The following is a 22,253-nucleotide window of genomic DNA, read 5'->3' on the forward strand; positions in this document are numbered from 1 at the left end:
ACCTGTATATATATATATATATAAAATCTTAAAGGTCGCGTTAACCGAAAATTTTCCGTATTTTAGCGATAACGGAAAAAATCTGCAGCCCGTCTGTCATTTTGACAGATTACTGAGGCTGATGTTGCATGTTGCTTGTAACTGTAATTCTCACCCCTGTCCAGTAGGTGGTGAGTGCGCTCCAGTGTGGCAGCAGAGAGCGAGTTCAGTCTCCAGAATAGAATTAAAACTATACACACAGGCGAGCACCCAGTTTATTTTCCATTTTATAAAAATAAAGTTATAATACTTATACTTGCTTACATAATTAAGTTTCTAATCCAGTTCGTTTTGTTTTAAATGGTTCCTTTTGTTATTTTTCTTTCTGACTATAAGTTTATGGTCAACGACTGGCTTTTCTGAGGTATAATGTTACGTGACATTGTTTGAAACTGATTGAACTGACGTGATACAGATTTCGGTAAGCTACTGTATCTTTCAACATATTTTTTGATTTTCATTCATGTTTATTTCGTTCTGTACAGTAGTAAAGAGGAAAGGATGATCGCATTCACTCACGATCCTCGACAATTGTTCAAAATGAAAAGTGACGCAGTCTTTGATCAACTTTCTTTTCATAATATAAATAAATGCATAGCCTTTGCCTATTTGCTTATCCTGTAAGTTCGTGAATAAAAATGAAAATGTGGACGAAATCAGAAGCTATTAAATGTCTTATCATTAAAATATAAAAATTAAAATGACGGGTAATAACTGATTATGACGGATTTTTTTTACGATCCTGTCCATCAAAATGACCGCAAAACGCAAGTCTAACGCAACCTCTGATATATTTTATATATATATATATATATATATAAAACCAACCCGGACCCCACCACCGCAACACCGGCGGTTGTTGGTGATTTCCCACCGCGGTAGTAAAAAACTGCCACCGTCACAGCCCTAGTACTATTCCATTAGGCCAAGGGAGACGAGTTTTGAACGGTAGTGAAGCGACGCAACTGACACTGGTGGGTCACGTGACAGTGATGTAGTAAGTCCGATTTTCGGTCATACTACCCATATTCATACTATATAAAACAAACATACTTTTTTAATGGTCAAAGTTTCAAACAAAATGAGTATCTACTAAACAGTATTGCATTGAAAAATATCAAACCAAGTGGCATTTATTTTAACGAAATATAGCACAAGCATTCTTTAAGCAAAAACATTTCACAAAAAAGAAGTTTCTAAGGTTTTAAATTAGAAAATAATAGCTATACCATTCAAAATTAAGGCAAAAAGTACTTGGACACTTCCTGGTTGTCAGTTAGTGGAACATATTCATAGTTAATGTGAACGTGAAGGAAACTGAAAATCACGAAAATCACCTTGGGTCCAGTTGGGTCCAGAAAAGTAAATGCCTAAATGTCTCAGAAAAGCTTGTTCTGGGAAAAGTTAATGCACTCAGGCATTGTTTAATCGTGGTCTAATTGTCTAAGTACTCTGAGCCAAATGTTTACAGACAACTATTTCATATCTATTTCATAACACACACACTGACACTGACACCACCATGTCCTCGCTGATGTCCCCAATAATGTAGTTTACAAAGGATGTATCTTTATAAAATGATACAGAAGCAATTCTCAGGTATGCGCTTCATGTCTTTGTGTAATCAAAAGAAAAGAAGGACATTTGTATGTCAAATAAGAGTCAGTAAGTTCTCCATTTTAAAAATGCCCAGAGTCATCACCCAAACAAATATTCCAGGATTCCACAACTACATTTGGAAAGAATATGATGGTATAAAGTGTTCAAATGGTTGACACAGCAAATTTGAGTACGCTTTTGTTAAACAGGTAAACATCTGAAGCACACTTTCTGCGTTTTACCACTTAAAAAAAAAAAGCTCCCACACCTAGAAAGCAATTATCCAACTCTAATCTTCTGTTTAATAACCTACAAAAAGGTGCTTCATGGCTTCACTCAGGACAGACATCTTATTGTAAATACTGACTCAAATGGATTATATTTAAACTGATGAAATACATTTTTAAGGGTTGGATTCGGCAGAAATGACTGCACACACTCACGTTTGACTGTGCAGATTTGTCATGATAATAAGAAAACAGTGACACTAAGCACATGGACTTGATGTATACACACACCAGCCCACACTAAACAAGTATGTCTGAGTCACTCCAACTGAAAATATTGTCTTGGCCAAAGTTCCCATTTCCTTCAATGAAGATTATGGACTAAGGGGAAAACATGCACTTCTTCCTTGTAGAGTAATGATTTACACTTGTAAAGTGTAGACACAAAGAAAGAGAGAGAGAGAGAGAGTTTTTCTGCCTTCTATAAGGCATAACATTAAAAGTACCTGAACAGTCTCACTTTATTACTTACATGACTATATTATGAACGTTTTTTGACCCTTTTAGACATCTTATAAATTTGATCCAGCGTGTAATCAATATATTATTGTTTAAGTGTCTGGGTAGAAAAAATGCCCAGATTCTGGGAAAACCCCTACATCTTCTTGTTCTTTATCAAATAACATGACTTATGGCAAGTTGACACTAGACAGTCCCACACCTTTTGGCAGTTAATCCCATCAGTTCCTGTCTGGCAGTCACGGCAAACTAATCTGTTTGAAAAAGAGAGATAAATAACACTAATAACAGGACTCAGGCTTAGCGGTCAGATCATCAAGCTGGAACTCTTCCTGAAAGATATCTTGCGAAGATGATCTTAAAGATTTCTTGGGAATTCAAAAAAGAACAAACTGTCAAACACTACAGAAATGTCAAACTATCTTTAGTAAGATTTTAACCATAACTGTGTTTTCAGGTCAAGGGTGTTTTAAAATTATTACTAATTATTCCATTTATTATTAAGTGACATGACGTGAAAGCAAAGTATAGTAATCCATACTCGGAATTTGTCCTCTGTATTTAACCCATCCAAGTTAGTGCACACACAGTAGACAGTGAGAAGTGAACACACACACACAAACACAGTTCAATCCGTGGACACACACACGGAGCAGTGGGCAGCCATTTTGCTGTGGCACCCGGGGAGCGATTGGGGGTTGAGTGCCTTGCTCAAGGGCACCTCAGTCATTTCCTGCCAGTATTGAGAATCGAACCTGCAAACTTCAGGTTTGCCCATACTGCCCATAATCATTAGTGTTAGCAAATTGATTTCTGTGTATTTGCAATAACAAAGATATGGGAGCTTGTTTCTGCCACTGAATAAAAAATAAAAATAAAAAAATAAATAAATGTATAATTGCGACGTTTTATCTCGCAATTCTGACTTTTTTTCTCAGAATATATACTGGTATACTAAATATATACATGATATAAATTAGTAATTGAGAGTATAAAGATATAAACTTGCAATTTTGACTTTTTTTCTTAGAATTGTCAGCTTATATCTCGCAATTCTGACTATAACACACAGTTGCGAATTATAAAGTCAGAATTGTGAGTTATAAAGTCAGAATTGTGAGATATAAAGTCATAATTGTGAGATATAAACTCGCAATTCTGAGAAAAAAAGTCATTGCGAGTTTGTCTCACAATTCTGACATTATAACTCACAATTTTGACACATCTCGCAATTCTGAGAAAAGAAGTCAGAATTGCGAGATGTAAACTCGCACTTGTAAGAAATAAAGTCAGAATTGTGAGTTATAAAGTCAGAATTGTGATATAAACTCGCAATTCTGAGAAAAAAAGTCAGAATTGGAAGTTTTTATCTCACAATTCTGAGAAAAAATTCAAAATTGCGAGTTTATATCTCACAAATGCAAGAAAAAAGTCAGAATTGCGAGAAAAAAGTCAGAATTGCAAGTTTTTATCTCACAATTCTGACATTATAATTCTCAATTGCGAGTTTACAGTATATCTCGCAATTCTGAGAAAAGAAGTCAGAATTGTGAGATGTAAACTCGCATTTGTGAGAAATAAAGTCAGAATTGTGATATAAAAAAATAAAAAAGGCAATTGCGACTTTATTTAGTGGTGGAAACGAGCTTCCACACCAAGCCCTCTCTAAATAGACTTGCTATGGAAATGTCATGCATTCTTACATAGGCATGTCTTTATGCCTTCTTTGAAGATTTGCTTTCATAATTCCACATTCCAATGTGACAATTTATTGCTGTGCAATAGACCTTAGTCAGTGTAGAGTCATATTTAATTTTTTATAGGAATGAAAAGGAGGCTGTTCCATGGATTGTACTGTTGTTTAACAACTTGTTCATCTACAAAAAAAAATTAAATGTGTCTATCCCTCATAGCCTTGCTTTATTGCGTAAATTCAATACGGCGTCTACACTGATTAAGGTGGAAACTTTTTTTTTTTTTTTGGGAATACAATATGGTCTCTTTTAATGTGTCTCTACAGAAACTGACTTACAAATATTACCATGCATGAGAAATGTTCCCTGGAGTACAAAAATGTGACAACTTGCCCCAACCTCCTTTTACTAATATCAAAACACAGTGTGAGATAAAGGCTCATGTTTTAGGTTCACACAGACTAAAAGGTTTCTTAGTTTTACAGTAGGTAGGCGATAATTACTTCTTTGTTCAACGTGCCATTGAGACTTTCCCAGCACTGCATCATTAGAATACTATTTTACAATAAATGTGCGTATTATTATAGACTGTCTGTTTCAGATTACTGCAAGAAGCCTGCACAGCAAAGGCTTCCTACAAGCCAATTTTTATTTTATTTATTTATTTATTTTTGGTGCCTCTGCCGGAATCATCTGTTACATTGGAACTCTTTACCATAGCTTTTTTTTTTAAAGAATAGACTCAGACCTTAATGAGATTTTTCATCAGACATTTTGCAACACTGGATAAACTCTTTCTCAAGGGAGAGATATTTGTGGTTTGGCACCAGTCTTTCTTAAGTTTTTCTGCATTCTTGTCCTCCACTGCTCATTGAACTGAAAACAAACACTTAAGATGAGATTTCTGGTGAAGTTAAATAAAGCCATATTGCAAATGTGCAAGCAGTGAAGATTAAAACCGTATGGCGTGTATTTAGTGTCAATTTTAACTGAATTATATGATTTACACTGCTAAAGATGTGGTCAAAAAGTTTAATAGTGTAGTGTAGAGCACCACTCACACACAAGACACTTTAAATCCAATCCTTTGCGTGAAACTCCCTATCGTGTAGATTCCTACTGAAATGACTGAATTTTGCCCTCGAAATTTCACTGAGCAACAGTTTTCATTTTTCAAATTTCAAACAGTTTTCAAATTTCAAAAGCAAGTAAGATTATGGCTATGAGCCTATTTTTTGTTGTGCATACCGTAACACATTGAAGTCGGCATGAAACGGAAGTTGTAATAGTCTTTTCATCCCAATTGTGACGTATATTTGAGTGAAACAGCTTTTCGAATCTCATCTCTCTCTGTGATTTCATGTGAGTGACAGGTTGTCCTGCCTTTGTGCCAGTAAACACATCATCTGTTTTGACATTCATACTTACCTGTTTCAAAGAAATGCTATTTTGCTTTCTTTTAAGTCAATGCCATATAAAGATGCTTGAATGCGATTTGCATGGAAAGTACCTGCAAAACTTTATATGATATTGTACTTGACTTCCTTTGTTTATGATGTTTGAGAAGAGGATGAAATGAGCAAAAGGTGTGATAACTGAGTTCATGAACTTAATGTTTGTAACCATCAACAAAGGTTAACGAGAGGGTGCACAGGGTGAAGAGAATGTTTTAAAACTACATGAGGAGATAAAAATGGACTACGGTTAGGAATTCTATGTATGTTGTATGTTATTTGTATTTAAACAGCAGCATTGTATGTGTTCAAGACAAATTTCCTTCAGGACAATAATGTCAATCTTATCTTATCTTAAGAAGGAGAAGAGTGTAAGATAAATGACAGATAGCATAGGAGAAGGTGGAAGGACATCCTGCTATTGGACATGAGTCACAGAGATTGATAGTGAATTGGAATTCTACGGAGCCCCGCACATGACATGCAAGAAAAAAAAATTAAATTGTGTGCACGATTTAGCCTATTTTTTTCTTGCATGTCATGTCCGGGGCTCCGTAGAATTCCCCCCCAAAAAAGTACAAAAAAAAAAAAAACAACAACTGAGGTGCACCCCTCAGAAGCTGCCTGCATTTAGCATGAAGGACATCTGACACCCTATCAAGGGACGCTTAACAGAATCTCCAATATTGCTGTTTATAGTTTGATTATAGAGCTATTAACTGATTTTAAGTTTTATGTAGAGCTGGGACAATAAATCAATTCATCTCGATTCAGAGATTTTCCAAATGCATCGCGACTCTCTGTCAAATTGATTCTGAGCTTAGTTTTGAACAGCAGATGGCGATCTAGGCTAGTTTTTAACTGCACGGTCAAATCCAAACGAAGAAGAGCGCTCATGCGTTCGGCTCAAGCAGCAACCTCCCCCCGTTTTTCTTGAATCCAATACGGAAGTGACTTAAACTGCAATTCATCGACTGACCGCTAGGGACAGGCTCCAAAAGAGAGCAGAATCTCATTGAACCCCATGTTAAAATGCCCAACTTTACAGCAGAAAAAAAAACATGTTTACAGCCTGGTATAAATTGTGGTTTTGGTCTATATAGCTAATTTTGCCTTTCGTGACAACTGCATGGGGGGTGCATTTTTTTATAACTCATCCGTTTAAATTATATTAAGCCTTAAAGGTCTGCATAATTAAGGGCGTGGCCACTTGAGTGACAGGTGAATTGCCGCTGCCGTCACCACTAGCTGTTTGTCTGCTGCCGTCACGTCACCTCAGCTCCACCCACGTCTCACCTCTTTGCCCATTTTCTGTTATCCAGGAGCGACGCACGGTGACGCACTGCCAAGATTGCAACGGCCGGCATTAGGTTTCAAAAATGCTCTTCAGAAACCTACAGGTGACGTCATGGACACTACGTCCACATTTTTTTACAGTCTATGGTTCGGCTATGTACTTGCACCTCAGAATGCTTTTATGATGTGAGATTAATGTAAACAGTCCACTGCAAACACCCTTGTAATTCACTTCAACCTTTTTGAATTTTATGAATTATTATTTAATAGAAGGTTCAAGTGGTGTGTATAAGGAATTGGAAGCAAGCAGAATGAATACGGCTGTTTCTAAAGCACACAGTGCTATCTGCTGTTAAAAACTAAGCTCAAAACGATTTGAGAGAATTGCGATGCATTCGGAAAATCTCAGAATCGATCCAGAATCATTTCCCGATTCAACGATTTATTGTCCCAGCCCTGTTTTTTGTTTTTTTTTGCATTAACTGCTTTGTATTTTAATCAATAAAATAAGTGTTTTTTTTGTTATGACTGACTCCTGTCTGAGAGACTTTACTTATAACTACAAACTGAGCCTCAAAAATAACAACCACAAGGGAGTCTTCTATGTCATTCCTAAAGAGCTTTGACCTGTGGGCAGGTGAGTACTTTATGGTTTAGACTAGATTTGACTATCCTTATCCTACCTGAATAATCATAGGGTTAAAGGTGTGAGATAAAGAGTGGTGTGAGATAAAGAGTGGTCTCTTATTTACAGTGGTGGAGTACACAAATCAAGTACTTGAGTAAAAGTACAGATACGTATCATAAAATAAAATATTACTCAAGTGAAAGTATTTAGTGCTCCTTTTCAATTTTACTTGAGTGAAAGTACAAAAGTACTTGATTTTTAATGTACTTAAGTAAAAAAGTACTGATTGATTAATGTTTATTTTGTAATTTTATATAATTTTATATTATATATAATTCTATTGCTCAAAATAATTATGAATGATTATGACTTGTCAAATAGCCAGCACTAGTCAGTATGTATGATAGATTAGTGGATGCAGATACATAGGCTAATATGTATTGTGTGTTGACAAACAATATAAAAACAGACAAAACATATGGGTTAAATACATAACATTTTAAGAAATTGCTACAGAAGCGGGGAAGATGAATGTGCATGCGTTATTTTAATTTGTGTTAGAGTTGCACGATTCTGGATAAAATGAGAATCAAGATTTTTTTGTTTTGTTTCTTTTAAATAGAAATCATGATTCTCCCACGATTATGAATAGACAACTAAACAAAATTACGTATAATTATTTACTAGAGGACAAAATATTAATTGCTGCAGTCTATTTAAAAATAATTAATTAATTTAATAAAATGGGTTTGAATGAATGATTTAATGACTCGCTCATAACTATTTCACTTGTTTCATTACTGGATGAATCAATGCTTTTGAACAAATCTTTTGAATGAATCATTCAATGTCAAATACATTTTAAAGGGATAGTTCACCCAAAAATGAAAATTTGATGTTTATCTGCTTACCCCCAGGGCATCCAAGATGTAGGTGACTTTGTTTCTTCAGTAGAACACAAATGATGATTTTTAACTCCAACCGTTGCGGTCTGTCAGTCAAATAATGCGTGTAAATGGGAACTCGATCTATAAGAGTCAAATAAACATGACAGACAAATCCAAATTAAACCCTGCGGCTCGTGACGACACATTGATGTCCTAAGACACGAAACGATCGGTTTGTGCAAGAAACCGAACAGTATTTATATCATTTTTTACCTCTAAAACACCACTATGTCCAACTCCGTTAAGCATCCGGTTAGTGAGGTCAAAAAAACGCGTTCTGATGACGGAACTGATGTCTCGCGCTTTGCTTCAATGAGTGAGAGACATCACTTCCATTGTCAGAGTGCATTCAGACCTCACTAACCGGATGCTGAAGGCAGTCTTGTGGTTTTGCCGCAAAGTTTAACCAATGACTTTTGCCGCCTTAACTTTACAGGTGCTGGTCATATAATTAGAATATCATCAAAAAGTTGATTTATTTCACTAATTCCATTCAAAAAGTGAAACTTGTATATTATATTCATTCATTACACACAGACTGATGTATTTCAAATGTTTATTTCTTAAATTTTGATGATTATAACTGACAACTAAGGAAAATCACAAATTCAGAATCTCAGAAAAGAGGATTGTGGAGAGGATTGTGAAACAAAACCCATTCAAAAATGTGGGGGAGATTCACAAAGAGTGGACTGCAGCTGGAGTCAGTGCTTCAAGAACCACTACGCACAGACGTATGCAAGACATGGGTTTCAGCTGTCGCATTGCTTGTGTCAAGCCACTCTTAAACAACAGACAGCGTCAGAAGCGTCTCGCCTGGGCTAAAGAGAAAAAGGACTGGACTGCTGCTGAGTGGTCCAAAGTTATGTTCTCTGATGAAAGTAAATTTTGCATTTCCTTTGGAAATCAGGGTCCCAGAGTCTGGAGGAAGAGAGGAGAGGCACACAATCCACGTTGCTTGAGGTCCAGTGTAAAGTTTCCACAGTCAGTGATGGTTTGAGGTGCCATGTCATCTGCTGGTGTTGGTCCACTGTGTTTTCTGAGGTCCAAGGTCAACGCAGCCGTATAACAGGAAGTTTTAGAGCACTTCATGCTTCCTGCTGCTGACCAACTTTATGGAGATGCAGATTTCATTTTCCAACAGGACTTGGCACCTGCACACAGTGCCAAAGCTACCAGTACCTGGTTTAAGGACCATGGTATCCCTGTTCTTAATTGGCCAGCAAACTCGCCTGACCTTAACCCCATAGAAAATCTATGGGGTATTGTGAAGAGGAAGATGCGATATGCCAGACCCAACAATGCAGAAGAGCTGAAGGCCACTATCAGAGCAACCTAGGCTCTTATAACACCTGAGCAGTGCCACAGACTGATCGACTCCATGCCACGCCGCATTGCTGCAGTAATTCAGGCAAAAGGAGCCCCAACTAAGTATTGAGTGCTGTACATGCTCATACTTTTCATGTTCATACTTTTCAGTTGGGCAAGATTTCTAAAAATCCTTTCTTTGTATTGGTCTTAAGTAATATTCTAATTTTCTGAGATACTGAATTTGGGATTTTCCTTAGTTGTCAGTTATAATCATCAAAGTTAAAAGAAATAAACATTTTAAATATATCAGTCTGTGTGTAATGAATGAATATAATATACAAGTTTCACTTTTTGAATGGAATTAGTGAAATAAATCAACTTTTTGATGATATTCTAATTATATGACCAGCACCTGTAAACTCCAGCCACTACAAGAGACTTCATTTCATTTGCCAGCACTCTCAAACGTGATTGGTTTTTACCTAACCACAATCCGGACCTGAAAAGACAAATCAACGACTCGGAAAAACCCTTCTCTCCACGCCGACGAGGAGTTTTCCATTCAAAGTCGACTCGACAATCAAGTAGGCTAGGCTACCTCCAGATTCTAAAGCTGAACTGGTGCATTAAATTAATGATTCATGGTTCGTTCAGGTCAGGTCTTTTGAAGTGCATATTTTGCTAGAAATCCTGCTCATCATTTCATTTTCTCTCTTAAAACTCTTTCTCTCCCATTTCCTTTCTTTCTGTATGAATTTCTGTATGAATGTTTGTGTGTGTTTGTGTGTGCGTGTTGTGTTAGATTAGTTTGTGTTAGAATAATCAATAAAGTCTCCTGTAGATTTTAAAAGAAAGTGTCTTGTATTATGTGTTTGTAAAATGTAATGTCTTAAACTGTTGATCTTAAAGTTACCGCTAAAGTTAAGCTACCACTACATAGGCTATTTTAGTTATGAAAAATATAATATATAAATGTTAAGCCAAAAAGAATTCATTTAAAGCTAAACTGAAACAGAAACCGGAGTTATAACTCTAATTTGGCACAAATCCAAATGTTTCCATATTCACTATGTTTTTGGATGCTAAACTATATTTATTATTTAAACGCTTTGATTGTACACAGACTACTTAAAATGAGCAGTGTAACTTTATAAATATTTGGTTGACAGTTATTTTGACAATAAACATGCTGCGATGTCAAGTAGGTTATGTTGTGTGTGCGCGTGAGGCGCCGGCGCGATCACTTGAATTTTCTTATAAAAGCGGAAACAACTTAAAATACTCAGACATTTATGGTCAAAAGTGTAACACCATTCGAATCTGTGAAGAATAGGCCTATTATTTTTGTACACTTACAATAAAAACAAAACATTGCTTGTAGAATAAAGAAAACAAAAATAATTTTCTGCTGTCTCCTTTCCGTGAACTTGCTTCTCAAAAATGAACGGAAACTCAGCATATAGTTTAGTCTAGCCTACTTCTCGCGTTTTTTTTTTTTCTTTTATTTTGTTAATATGTCAATTATTTAAGTGAAATAAATTTCGCGCAGGCTATTTATTCATTTTACTTGATTTAATCCTATTTTTTCTCCGTTCACAGAAGCGCTGCAGGTGCGTGATGATGATGAATCCTCATGTTCTGTTGTTTATTCTGCTATTTGTTCATGTAGGCTAAAACTAAACCCCTGGGATTTTTTTAATGAGTGACAGACACTTATCCATTCTAATTTCGTTTAATTCTAATTTAATATAATCTTGTCGGTTAATGAAAAGATAATGATCGCGTCGGTTGAAAGTCAGGAAAAAAAAAACGAAATGATATTGACAAGGCAACATTTCTAATTTTCGTTTAGTTTAAGCTTTTCAACTAATATTTATATTTTCTTTTATTTCTGGTTTATTTCGATTAGCATAAATGTTTTTAATAGTTTTTGTAAACTATAATAACCCTGCCTGGGCAAAACATCCACAGAACTGCATTACAGTCATTTTTCCAGCTGTTTAAGGCACGAATATTTACAAATATTCACGAATTATTTAATGCCTCTGGGACACAATCAGACTTCTTTTCGGAGAAATGGGAACGCGGGGGCACCGCGATACGACTGCAAAGGGCACTTTCACTTCTGCGATCAAAAAGTGCACGCCACTGCCATAAAATAAGTAAAGCTCGTCTCTGTAAATCCAAAGCTGAAGGCGGAATGGCTCTCCCAAACTTTTCCCTCTACTGAACAAAGGTCTTACGGGTGTGGAACGCCATGAGGGTGAGTTATAAATGACAGAATTTTCATTTTTTGGTGAACTAACCCTTTAATGCTATTTGAGCATAAGAAACAACATTTATGGAACAGTTCATGTCAGATTTTGTTGCTGATTTGAAATATGTTATTTAATTGAGTTCGCCAAGCAGTTTTTGAGATTTCAGGATTCCCCCATTCAAATAGATAGGACTTGGTCTTGGATGCTTGAAATAGCTGCCCGGAGGCATTGCAAATACGGCCGTTGAATGAACAGACTTTCCTTGGAAGGGACTTTGGCCAGGTGCAGACACAGAACAACTGATTTAGGTATTTGCAGATCAGGGGATTATGTTAGGAAGCATTTGTCATTTGAGAAGATCAGTGACAAGCTCTGGGTCATTGCACTAGAGAACATTTATACATGCTCTGTTAACTCCAGGCACTGCCTTATTTAATTTAAGATTACTCATCAACTTCATTATGCTAAAACAAAACTACATAGATTCTGTCTGATATGTTACATGTTGAGTTAGAGTCTCATCCACTTATGGTTATATTTAGTGCTTCAGATAAACTCAGCTCATTCCAACAGTTGTTGTCTAAAAATTAATACTAAAACACTAAAGTCCCCTCTGTTAAATTATGGCTGAAAGAAATGATAAAATTATTACATCTGAAAAAAAAATGTGTTTCTTTTTGTTAAAGGATTAAATCACTTTCAAAAGAAAATTACCCAAAGCTTTACTCACCCCTCAAGCCATCCTAGGTGTATATGACTTTCTTCTTTCTGACGAACACAATCGTAGAAATATTAATAAATATCCTGAGGCATCCGAGCTTTATAATGGCAGTATGCGTTTACAAACGAGTATGAGCTGAAGGAAGTGTCTCCATCTACATCTATCAATCATAAACATATTCCACATGGCTCCGGCGAGTTAATAAAGGCCTTCTGAAGCGAAGCGATGCATTTGTGTATAAAAAAAAAAAAAAACATATTTAAAAAATCCATATTTAACAAGTTATGAAGTAAAATGTCTAGAATATGTTTATGATGGATGGATGTGGATGGAGACACTTTCTTCAGCTCATACTCGTTTGTAAACGCATACTGCCATTATAAAGCTCGGATGCCTCATGATATTTATTAATATTTCTACGATTATGTTCATCAGAAAGAAGAAAGTCATATACACCTAGGATGGCTTGAGGTTGAGTAAAGCTTGGTGTAATTTTCATTTGAAAGTGAACTAATCCTTTAAATAAACTGGATCGTTATTATAAACACAACGAGGCTGTGCAGTACCCATATGCTTTCACAAACAAAATAAGAATTATCAGTTTTGATTTCATGGTGATCAAAACTTTTTTTAATCAACAATCAAGGATTTAAGTTTGTTTTTTGCTTTTGCGCATCTCATCTTGGGGGTAAAAGCAAGTAAAGTTTTGGCAATGAGCCTATTTTTATTTTGCGTAAAAATGCACTATACACTTTTTTAATCAACAATCTAGGACTAGCTACACATTGGGATTTGGGTCCAGTACATGTAGATTAGGCTGCATTTACACTGCAAGTCTTAATGCACAGATCTGATCTTTTGACCATATCCGATTTTTTGGGACGACGTGCTTATACATTTCTTTGTAAAAGTGACCTGTATCCGATGGCTCCTTTTTACACTGCACTTGGCGAAACGAACCAAAAATAGCATATATGACATCACAAATCAATTTCAATGGTACATTGAGTTAAATTTATTTACATGGAATTCATATAGAAACCCTTTTAATGCAATAGTTACATCCCTACATCAGAATAATACAAATTCTTCACGACAGTATACGTGAGAGTGGAATAATACTCGGGTATATTTGTTAAACATGTCACAGCTTCTGGGTTCGAATCCGCCGTCCTATACTAGGTTTTTTTTACTCATTAAAACCAAATGCGTTCATCAGTGATTGTATATCAAGGGTAGATGCAAGTTTGTGTGCTTTTTATTTTGTGGTTTCAATGGAAATGGGTGAGTCTCCACAACGGGACTGAAGCGCGCGTCTGTGCACGAGCCGTCAACACTGACAACAGCAGCAACGAGTGTGATTTCAAGAGCAACACATTTCAACGTCAGATCGCCTTATATTTAACAGAAACAAATTAAATTAATACTCTGCCAGTCAACTAGAGATGTTCCGTTTGTTATAGGTTTGTCTGTACCGTGAAATATAAAAAAAATCTCACTTTTCAATGACGCGGGAGTCGCATTTAAAGGGGAATATCCGATCTGTCCTCTTACACAACAGGCGCAAACGCACGTATCCGTTTCATATCTGATTTATTTCCACATATGAATGAGGCCTGAAACCGATCTGTGAATATTGGAATCCATGCGCTTTTTTCCTGCTCATATCCGATCTGTGCCACATGGGAGGAAAAAATCGGAATTGGGTCACTTGAACCATGCAGTGCAAATGGGGCCTTAGTTAACGTGAAATAAATACTGTATGACCCAGCCCCAAAAGTAACAATCCTGAAATCCGATTCCCTAGAAAACTACCCACAACACCCTATAGTAGCTACCTATAATAACACTATAGTGACTTATGCATTGCCTAACACCACTCACTCACTGCTCTACTGTCTTCAGAACAAACATTTCTCACACTGTACGCAAATAAGCAAAACTGATTAACAACCAGTGGCAACCTCGGTATGTACTGTATAAACATAGGCTACTGCTGAGCTAATTATTCGCTGCAAACCAAGCAAATGCTTAAAGAGAGATGAGAGAAGGAGAAAGAGGTGAGAGAAAAGAGAAAGTATATTGGTGGAAGGTACATTAGGCTATACAAATCAGTAACTTTGTGATACAAACTTTATAGGCAAAGTTAATGGGTTGTCACTTGTGAGTGAGGAGGTTACCTTGTTTGGAGTTCATGACAGTTTTGTGGTGGAGTAACTGAAAGTAGCGACGATTATGATTTCAATTTCAGAAGTATATATAACAGTAGCTTTCCAGAAATATGCTACTTTTCTGAAAAAAGTAGCAGTGTAATGTGATAAAACGCCACACCTACCGTGTTGGCCTATACGTCCACTTCCTCTGGAAAGTCCAAAATTCCAAATCATGTGAACCGGTTCAATCAGACGAGTCATTTAAATGCACCAGTTGAATGAAACGATTCATAGATTCATTTGTGTCCCTATGCAAAATTCTGTGCTGCATTTTACATATTCTTTTTTGTAGCCATATATGTTTATTATAATAATTTTACAAAATAATATATTATTTGATTACATTCTGCTGTTGGTTACTATTTTTACACAGTTATATTAATATTTACTATTTTTATTGGTGGCTAAATGAGATCCTGTGTTTTTGCCAGATAGATAGATAGATAGATAGATAAATAAATAATAAAGAAGAATCATGAAACACAGGATGTGATGGTAAACTGTCCTTTGTGCCAATGGGTGGTATGCACATGAGGTTTGCCTTGATGTTGAGAGTGGCGTGAGAGCTGTATCTCAGACGTGGGAATGCTGTAAATTTGGGACACATCATCAAAGCTGTAAATTTTGGGACACATCATCAGTAGTGTGCCTTTGAATCAGGGGGTGCTTCGGCCTTTCAACACTAGACACTCTCATCAAAGGTGGCCAGCTACAGGGTGATCAAACCTGAGCTTGTGTCCCATGTCCAATCATGAGAATTGCCTGGTTGTTTAAATGGCGCAGCCCACGGGACTATGCAAGGCAGGGGGCGTCCTCTTCCCTGAGTCAAGCCTAGAGCAAGCCGCATACCTTTCACCTCCTCCTGGAGGGTTGTAACCTGGGTTCTCTGGGTATGGGGTGGGGGGATTTTAGTGAGCGGGTCATGTTGATGCTCTTTGAGCCCAACAAGGGTCCTTCCGCTTAATCCATATCCACTGGCTGCTTCAGAGACTGATCTAACTGTCTGTCGCAGAGCCTGTCCATAGATGCCTGGTCTTTCAACAATCCGATTGTGGATGAAGCCACAAAATATATAAAATAAATAAATAAAATAAATAAGTAAATATGTATGTATGTATGTATGTAGGCCTATCTGTGTGTATATTGAGTTTTTATTACTGGTAAAAGACATTTTGCAGAATCTCATCTGCTTGTGGTTTTTTGGACCCCAGTTTGAAAACCCCTTATTTGGTTAATTAAATTTTCTAAAAGGACTAACTAATGAGTTATAACTAGCTTGTGGCATGAATAAGAAAATAAAGCACAGGACGTGCTTTATGTTAAAGAACTCAATGCAGTACCCACATGCTTTCACAAACAAAATAAGAACTGTCAGTTTTGATTTCATGATGATCAAAACATTTTTTTTTAATCAACAATCAAGGATTTAAGTTTGTTTTTTGCTTTTGCCCACAAAATTTCACTGCGCAACAGTGATCTCATCTTGGGGGTAAAAGCAAGTAAAGTTTTGGCAATGAGCCTATTTTTATTTTGCGAAAAAATGCACTATACACTTTTTTAATCAATAATCTAGGATTGTTGTTTATAGCTACACATTGGGATTTGGGTCCAATACATGTAAATTAGTTAACGTGAAATAAATACTGTATGACCCAGCCCCTAAAGTAACAATCCTGAAATCCAATGCCCTGGAAAACTACCCGCAACACCCTATAGTAGCCAACCTATAACACTATTAGGGTTGGGTATCGTTTTAATTTTAACGATTCCGGTTCTGCTTATCGAATCCGATTCTTATCGATTCTCGATTCCGATTCCAATATTTTTTTTTTTTTTTTTTGGAGAGAAAAAAAGAGCATACTTCAAGAATATAATAATAAGATAATAATAAGAATATAATAATAATGTTTTTACCCTTTATTCTTGCCACATTTAGGCTATAACTAGTAGGCTGTAACTGTTCTTGTACCTGAGTGAGAGACGCTGCTATTGCTAAGCTGTATCTGGTGCTTTAGGACTCGCGGCTGGGTTAGAGTTCACAGTTCGTTATTTCAAATGTAGGCGCGTTATTTCAAATGTTCGTTATTTCAAATGTTTCCAGGCGCGCCTATATGCTTTTCAGAATGCCTCAAGCGCACCGCAGGTCATGTGACAAGAACCAACCGATCAGCTTCGGCCTTTCCGTAACAACATCAAAAGCTTAGCCGGGTTTTATTTCTCATCTCCATAAATATATCTAGTAAAGCTAATGCAAGAGCTAGAAATCAATTAATCCTTTGCTGATATTTCCTAGTCATCTTGCAGAGCGCAGTTCATGGTTGCATAGCAACGACAGACGCCACAGGAGCGAAAGCGCTTTGGAAAGGAGGAGAAAGTGGCGCTTTCCACGCGTTTTTAGACGCGACATGTGAACGGCCCCAAACACAGTGCATTCCTTCAGATTAATGCCGTGTTGAAGCAAAAGTCAGTGCCGATTGTAATGAACTGCGTATGTGCGTGATGAGATGAGGTCCTTGTCGCAGGTCCTAGCAGATAGATACAACTGTAAAATGCTCACTGCTGTTCACCGTGCGAGAATGACTGAAAAAAGTCAGGAATCGATAAACAGAATCGAAACGCGCGCATCGTATCGAATACCCGGTTCTTTGAAATTTGGAACCGGTTCTAAAGTGGAACCGGTTCTCGATACCCAACCCTAAACACTATAGTGACTTATATTTACTATTTTTATTGGTGGCTAAAAGAGATCCTGGGGTTTTGCCATAAATAATGTAAATAAATAAATATGTAGGCATATCTGTGTGTATATTGAGTTTTATTAATGGTAAAAAATATTTTGCGGAATCTTGCGGTTTTTGCAACGTGATCTCATGAGAATACGTGTGTATTTTTACGTAAATTGTGGTTCTACCACACGTACATTTACTTACGTTTTCATACACACAAAAACGTACATTGACGTATTCAGAGGACTAAAACGTAAAAATACTTACGTATTAACAGCAATAAAAACGTAAATCATGTAACGTAAAGTGTGAATGTATATGAATTCCCATGTATTAATATTAAAATCGTGGCTTTAATGATTTAATGTTGTTTTTAGTCAAATTTATTGAAAGCAGCTTACTCATCTACTTAATATGAAATAACATTTCTGTTCGTGACTTGTGCTGCTCGTTTCGGAGGATTGCATAATGTTAAACAAGACTACAATTTAAAACCTTACGAATAAATTTTCTGTACTTGTTTAACCATTTTGTAATATTTAGTTTGTTTGCTGTGAGACACAGAAAGGCGTTTTCTCCTATGCAGTGACTGACAATACAACCATAAGATACACCAAAACACAGCATAAATTCACAAATCACATCAATTTTATTTGTTCGCTGTACTCCCAATCTTTAGAATCCATATGTTTGTAAGGAACAGATCCAAATTCAGCCCTTTATCCATCGATCTTCATCTTCATTCTCAGCAACAGCAACAGTCACAGTCAAAGCTCGCGCTCGTTATGATTCAAATTTGAAAGTAGCGCCACCCTCGAGAAGCGTTACGAGATATGGTTTACGGCACTGATATCGAACGCTCATTGGTTCTCACCTGCTTCGTCACAGATTGCGACATGCCGTGTTTCAGTGGATTGACATTTGAAATGAGTGCGCGCCTTCACGGAGAGAAGCCGGATTCATCATATTTTCATGGATTAATAAATTAAATTCTGCTCTGTACCCTATAAAAAACTATTACCGCCAGAGAGGACTGTGAGTGGAACTCATCATCATTTTAACTACTTTTGGTACCACTTTTGACATTTTCGCAAAAATAAATAAATTATTGTGATTACGCTTGTTTGTCTGTCATTCTTTTATAACAGTAGATAGTTTAAAGAAATGGTTATGGGTAGGTTTAGGGGTAGGTGTAGGATTAGTGGCTCAAAATATCGTTTTAATGTTATATTTTTACTAAAATTGTCATTTTCCTACACATTTCTGTTCTTTATGTTTTATTCTTTTAACATTCTGTATAAAATGGGTAGGTTTAGGTTCGGGATGGGGTTTAGGGATCTTACATTTATCTACAAAACGATAAAAGGGAAATTATACATATATCTTTAAGACATGATAAGATTCGTAAATATTTTACGTTTTTTCGCTGTAAAAACGTAAGTATTTTTACGTTTTAGTGCCATAATTACGTCAATATTGTACGTTTTAGCACCTTTCTAAACGTACAAAAATGTACGTTTTGTGTCTTTGAAAGTTACGTATTAATACCTACGTATTAACAGTTTGAAAACTCCTAATTTGGCTAATTAAATTTTCCAAAAGGACTAGTTTAACTAATGATTTATAACTGGCTTGTGACACAGTTTGTTTATTTGTTTGGTGCAGTACTTAAGAGTGAGTGTAAATTTCTATCTGCATAATCAACATTATTTATGTTTATTGCATTATTGTCCTGCAGAATTCAATAATGAATCATGTTTTTATCAGATGTGATGAATGTGATGTGAATGTGATTGTATGTATTATTTTCTTTCTATTGCTGAAAAACACCAAATGTTAAGTCATATGGGCTACGCACGTCAATGTGGATCACTTTTAAAATTCCTGAAGCTAATTCATTATCCTGTCCATTTCTTAATCACATGAAGTACAGAGGGTGACACGAGCAGGTTCACATACTCGTGACATCAGCTCAAACTTTCCCAAGCTGATATATTGCGCAATTCCCTCTGACTCATTTCCAGGACGGAGCTTTATAAGAGCTGCAAGCTTCACAATGTGGACAGAATTCACCAACAGAGCTGAACACCTACAGCATCGAGCATCAACAATACTTTTACTTTTGTTATTTTCATTAGTAAATCTTCTCGTTGGCAGAATGAACTGCAAAATCTTTTCAGTCTTTGTTATTGTTGCTGTGGCATGTCTGACCATTACTGAAGGTAAGTGAATTGCAAAACCAAATTCTGCTATAAATTTGTTTTTCAGGTTAATCAGTAACCATAGTTAAGCATATGCACTTTAGTAAGTCATGCATGTATGTATGTGATAACACAGTATTAACTTATTGTGATTTTGCTTTCAGCAATGAGTCTTAGAGGTCTGGGTGTAGATCTACGCTGTCGCTGCATTAAAACAGAGAGTCGACGCATTGGTAAACACATAGAGAGTGTGGAGCTCTACCCTCCTAGCCCTCACTGTAAAGATACAGAGATCATGTGAGTTTACACCTTAATAATGGCATAACACTTACATATTACAAGCTTAGAATGAATCCATAATGACCCGTTGAATATGATTCAGTCAAAAATATGGTTCTTACTGGTTATTTTTTATCACAGTGCCACCCTGAAGGAAACCAAGCAGGAGATCTGTCTGGACCCTACTGCTCCCTGGGTTAAGAAGGTCATTGAGAAGATCCTTGCCAAGTAAGTGTCAATAAATTCTCAATATTTGTTTTGGGATAATAATGATGAAAAAGTAGAAATTATCAGGTCTCATCATATTTGTCATGGAAATAATGCCTCTAAATAAATGTCTTTTTGTTTTGCAGCAAAGCACCATGAATATCTGGACCATCTGTGATGTTGAGCCTGAGGATATGCACAATATTTTAACCTGCACCATTCTGCTTGGTTATGTTTAAAACCGTTTGTTCAATGTTTTTGTTTATATAAGTGCTGTGCTATATATATATATATGTATTTATGTATTTATTTATTATATATTTTTCAATAAAACAATTTTATACTAAATTTCATGACATTTTTATTTTTTTTTTTCATATTTTACATATTTAATGACAGATTTAGCTACTTATTTAGCCTGTTTTATTTATGCTAAAAAAGATGCACGAAACTCACAATGACAACAAAACATAATTTAACAAAACACTTCCAAAAAGATTAATAATTGTTTATACAAAGTCCAATTGTTTTGAGTGTTTCTTTGGCTGAAAAATCCCAGTTATTTATGAATATGAAAATGAAACATAAGGCTTAAAGATTGCTTCACTAGTTTTCACTCAAGAAAAATATTTTAATCATTGCAAACAGAGAATTTACTCTGACCCCTGGATGTTTTTGGGTCCTTATAAGAAGAAACACTTAAAATGATTACAAATGATGTTTAGAACTTAGTTAAACTGCCCTGGTAATGATGAAGTGGATTTAAAGTTTGTATAAAATCTGAAAGATGATCTGTGTTTGAGTAACTAGCTCTCCTGTCAGTCTTGCCCTGCATACCGAGAAGGTTAGAAAGGTACATCTGGCAAACTTGTTTCTATACAAGACTGCACATGTTGCCACAGATCACGTGAAGACTTGTGACCACATCAAGAGAAAACACCATTCTGTTGCACCATCAGGCACTCCCCCATTATCTCTCGCTAATTTCATTGCACTTAAAACAATGGCAAGTATTTTCGTTATATTACAGGAAGTATTCACGACTGTGATGTTAGATTATCAGGTCAACCTATAATAATCAATGTGGGAGTAATAAATCAATTAAATTCAACACTGTTAATGTGTTCTAAAAACATAATAGACTCATTTGTTTTTTCATGTTTTATATTCAAAATAATTTTATTATTAGAAATCACTCAACAATATGTTTTTATGTGTTCAGTTGTACCAGCACATGAGTTTAATTAAAAGAATCCTTTTTTGCGGAACGAACAGAAACATTATTCAGTAAAATCAAGAATCAAGTTGTGCTTTCTTGTCTAAAACAACTCAACACATATTTAACACATGTATTTTTAAAGAAAATTCATGGTTACACTTTTTTTAAGGTGACGTAGTTATATTGCACTTATTCAAGTAAGTACATGTAGTAATGTGTTCCTACCTCACCTTAAAATAAAGTGTTACCAAATCCATAAAATCATTTAGTAGCACTTTATTTTACAGTCCTGTTCCCCATGTACTATTATGGTAATTACAAGAACTGGGTAATAACTAGGTACTAACCCTGAACCTACCCCTAAACCTAACGTTAACCCCTGTAGTTACCTTATGTTACCCAGTATTTTTTTTTTTTTAGGTATTTACACTGTATGTACACATAAGTACACGTACTGTAAAACAAAGAGCAACCAATGGTTGAGTAACTATTCATTAGTATGACAAAGCCAGCCAAGAACTAGTCTTGTGTAATTTGTGATATTCTGTGGCTTATCTGAAGATCAAGAATGGCAGGTAAAGATGGGCATAACTTGTGATAAATTATACCGGCGTCAATCTCTTTCACTTTATTGCACTAGTTAGTTATGTTTTTCCCTCTTTTCATTGTTTTAGTGTTGACTATAAAACAGATGTTGAGTGTTAATAATCATATC

At 35.9% G+C, this 22,253-nt stretch overlaps 1 protein-coding gene and 1 long non-coding RNA gene across 2 annotated transcripts; one reads left to right on the plus strand and one right to left on the minus strand.

The window, feature by feature from the left end:
- Positions 1-1,078: 1,078 nt before the first annotated feature.
- LOC127511930 (uncharacterized) lies at positions 1,079-19,500 on the minus strand. The gene is made up of 3 exons (XR_007930108.1): positions 14,874-19,500; positions 8,368-8,484; positions 1,079-2,638 (listed from the first exon to the last, which is right to left on the minus strand). It is a non-coding gene; the product is annotated as an uncharacterized LOC127511930 (long non-coding RNA).
- A 143-nt stretch (positions 19,501-19,643) lies between these two features.
- cxcl8a (chemokine (C-X-C motif) ligand 8a) lies at positions 19,644-20,667 on the plus strand. Its single transcript, XM_051892498.1, has 4 exons — positions 19,644-19,854; positions 19,998-20,130; positions 20,254-20,340; positions 20,466-20,667. The coding sequence occupies exons 1-4, from the start codon at positions 19,689-19,691 to the stop codon at positions 20,476-20,478; spliced, it is 399 nt and encodes a 132-aa protein (XP_051748458.1). The 5' UTR covers positions 19,644-19,688; the 3' UTR covers positions 20,479-20,667.
- Positions 20,668-22,253: the final 1,586 nt, after the last annotated feature.

The sequence above is a fragment of the Ctenopharyngodon idella genome, chromosome 1, assembly GCF_019924925.1.
Source record: "Ctenopharyngodon idella isolate HZGC_01 chromosome 1, HZGC01, whole genome shotgun sequence".
Taxonomy (NCBI): Eukaryota; Metazoa; Chordata; class Actinopteri; order Cypriniformes; family Xenocyprididae; genus Ctenopharyngodon; species Ctenopharyngodon idella.

Excerpts from the sequence above, each read along its gene's own strand:
- cxcl8a (XM_051892498.1), top strand. The coding sequence starts at position 19,689 with ATGTGGACAGAATTCACCAACAGAGCTGAACACCTACAGCATCGAGCA. Across the intron at positions 19,855-19,997 it reads ATGTCTGACCATTACTGAAG|CAATGAGTCTTAGAGGTCTG; the intron begins GTAAGTGAATTG and ends TTTTGCTTTCAG. Across the intron at positions 20,131-20,253 it reads TGTAAAGATACAGAGATCAT|TGCCACCCTGAAGGAAACCA; the intron begins GTGAGTTTACAC and ends TTTTTATCACAG.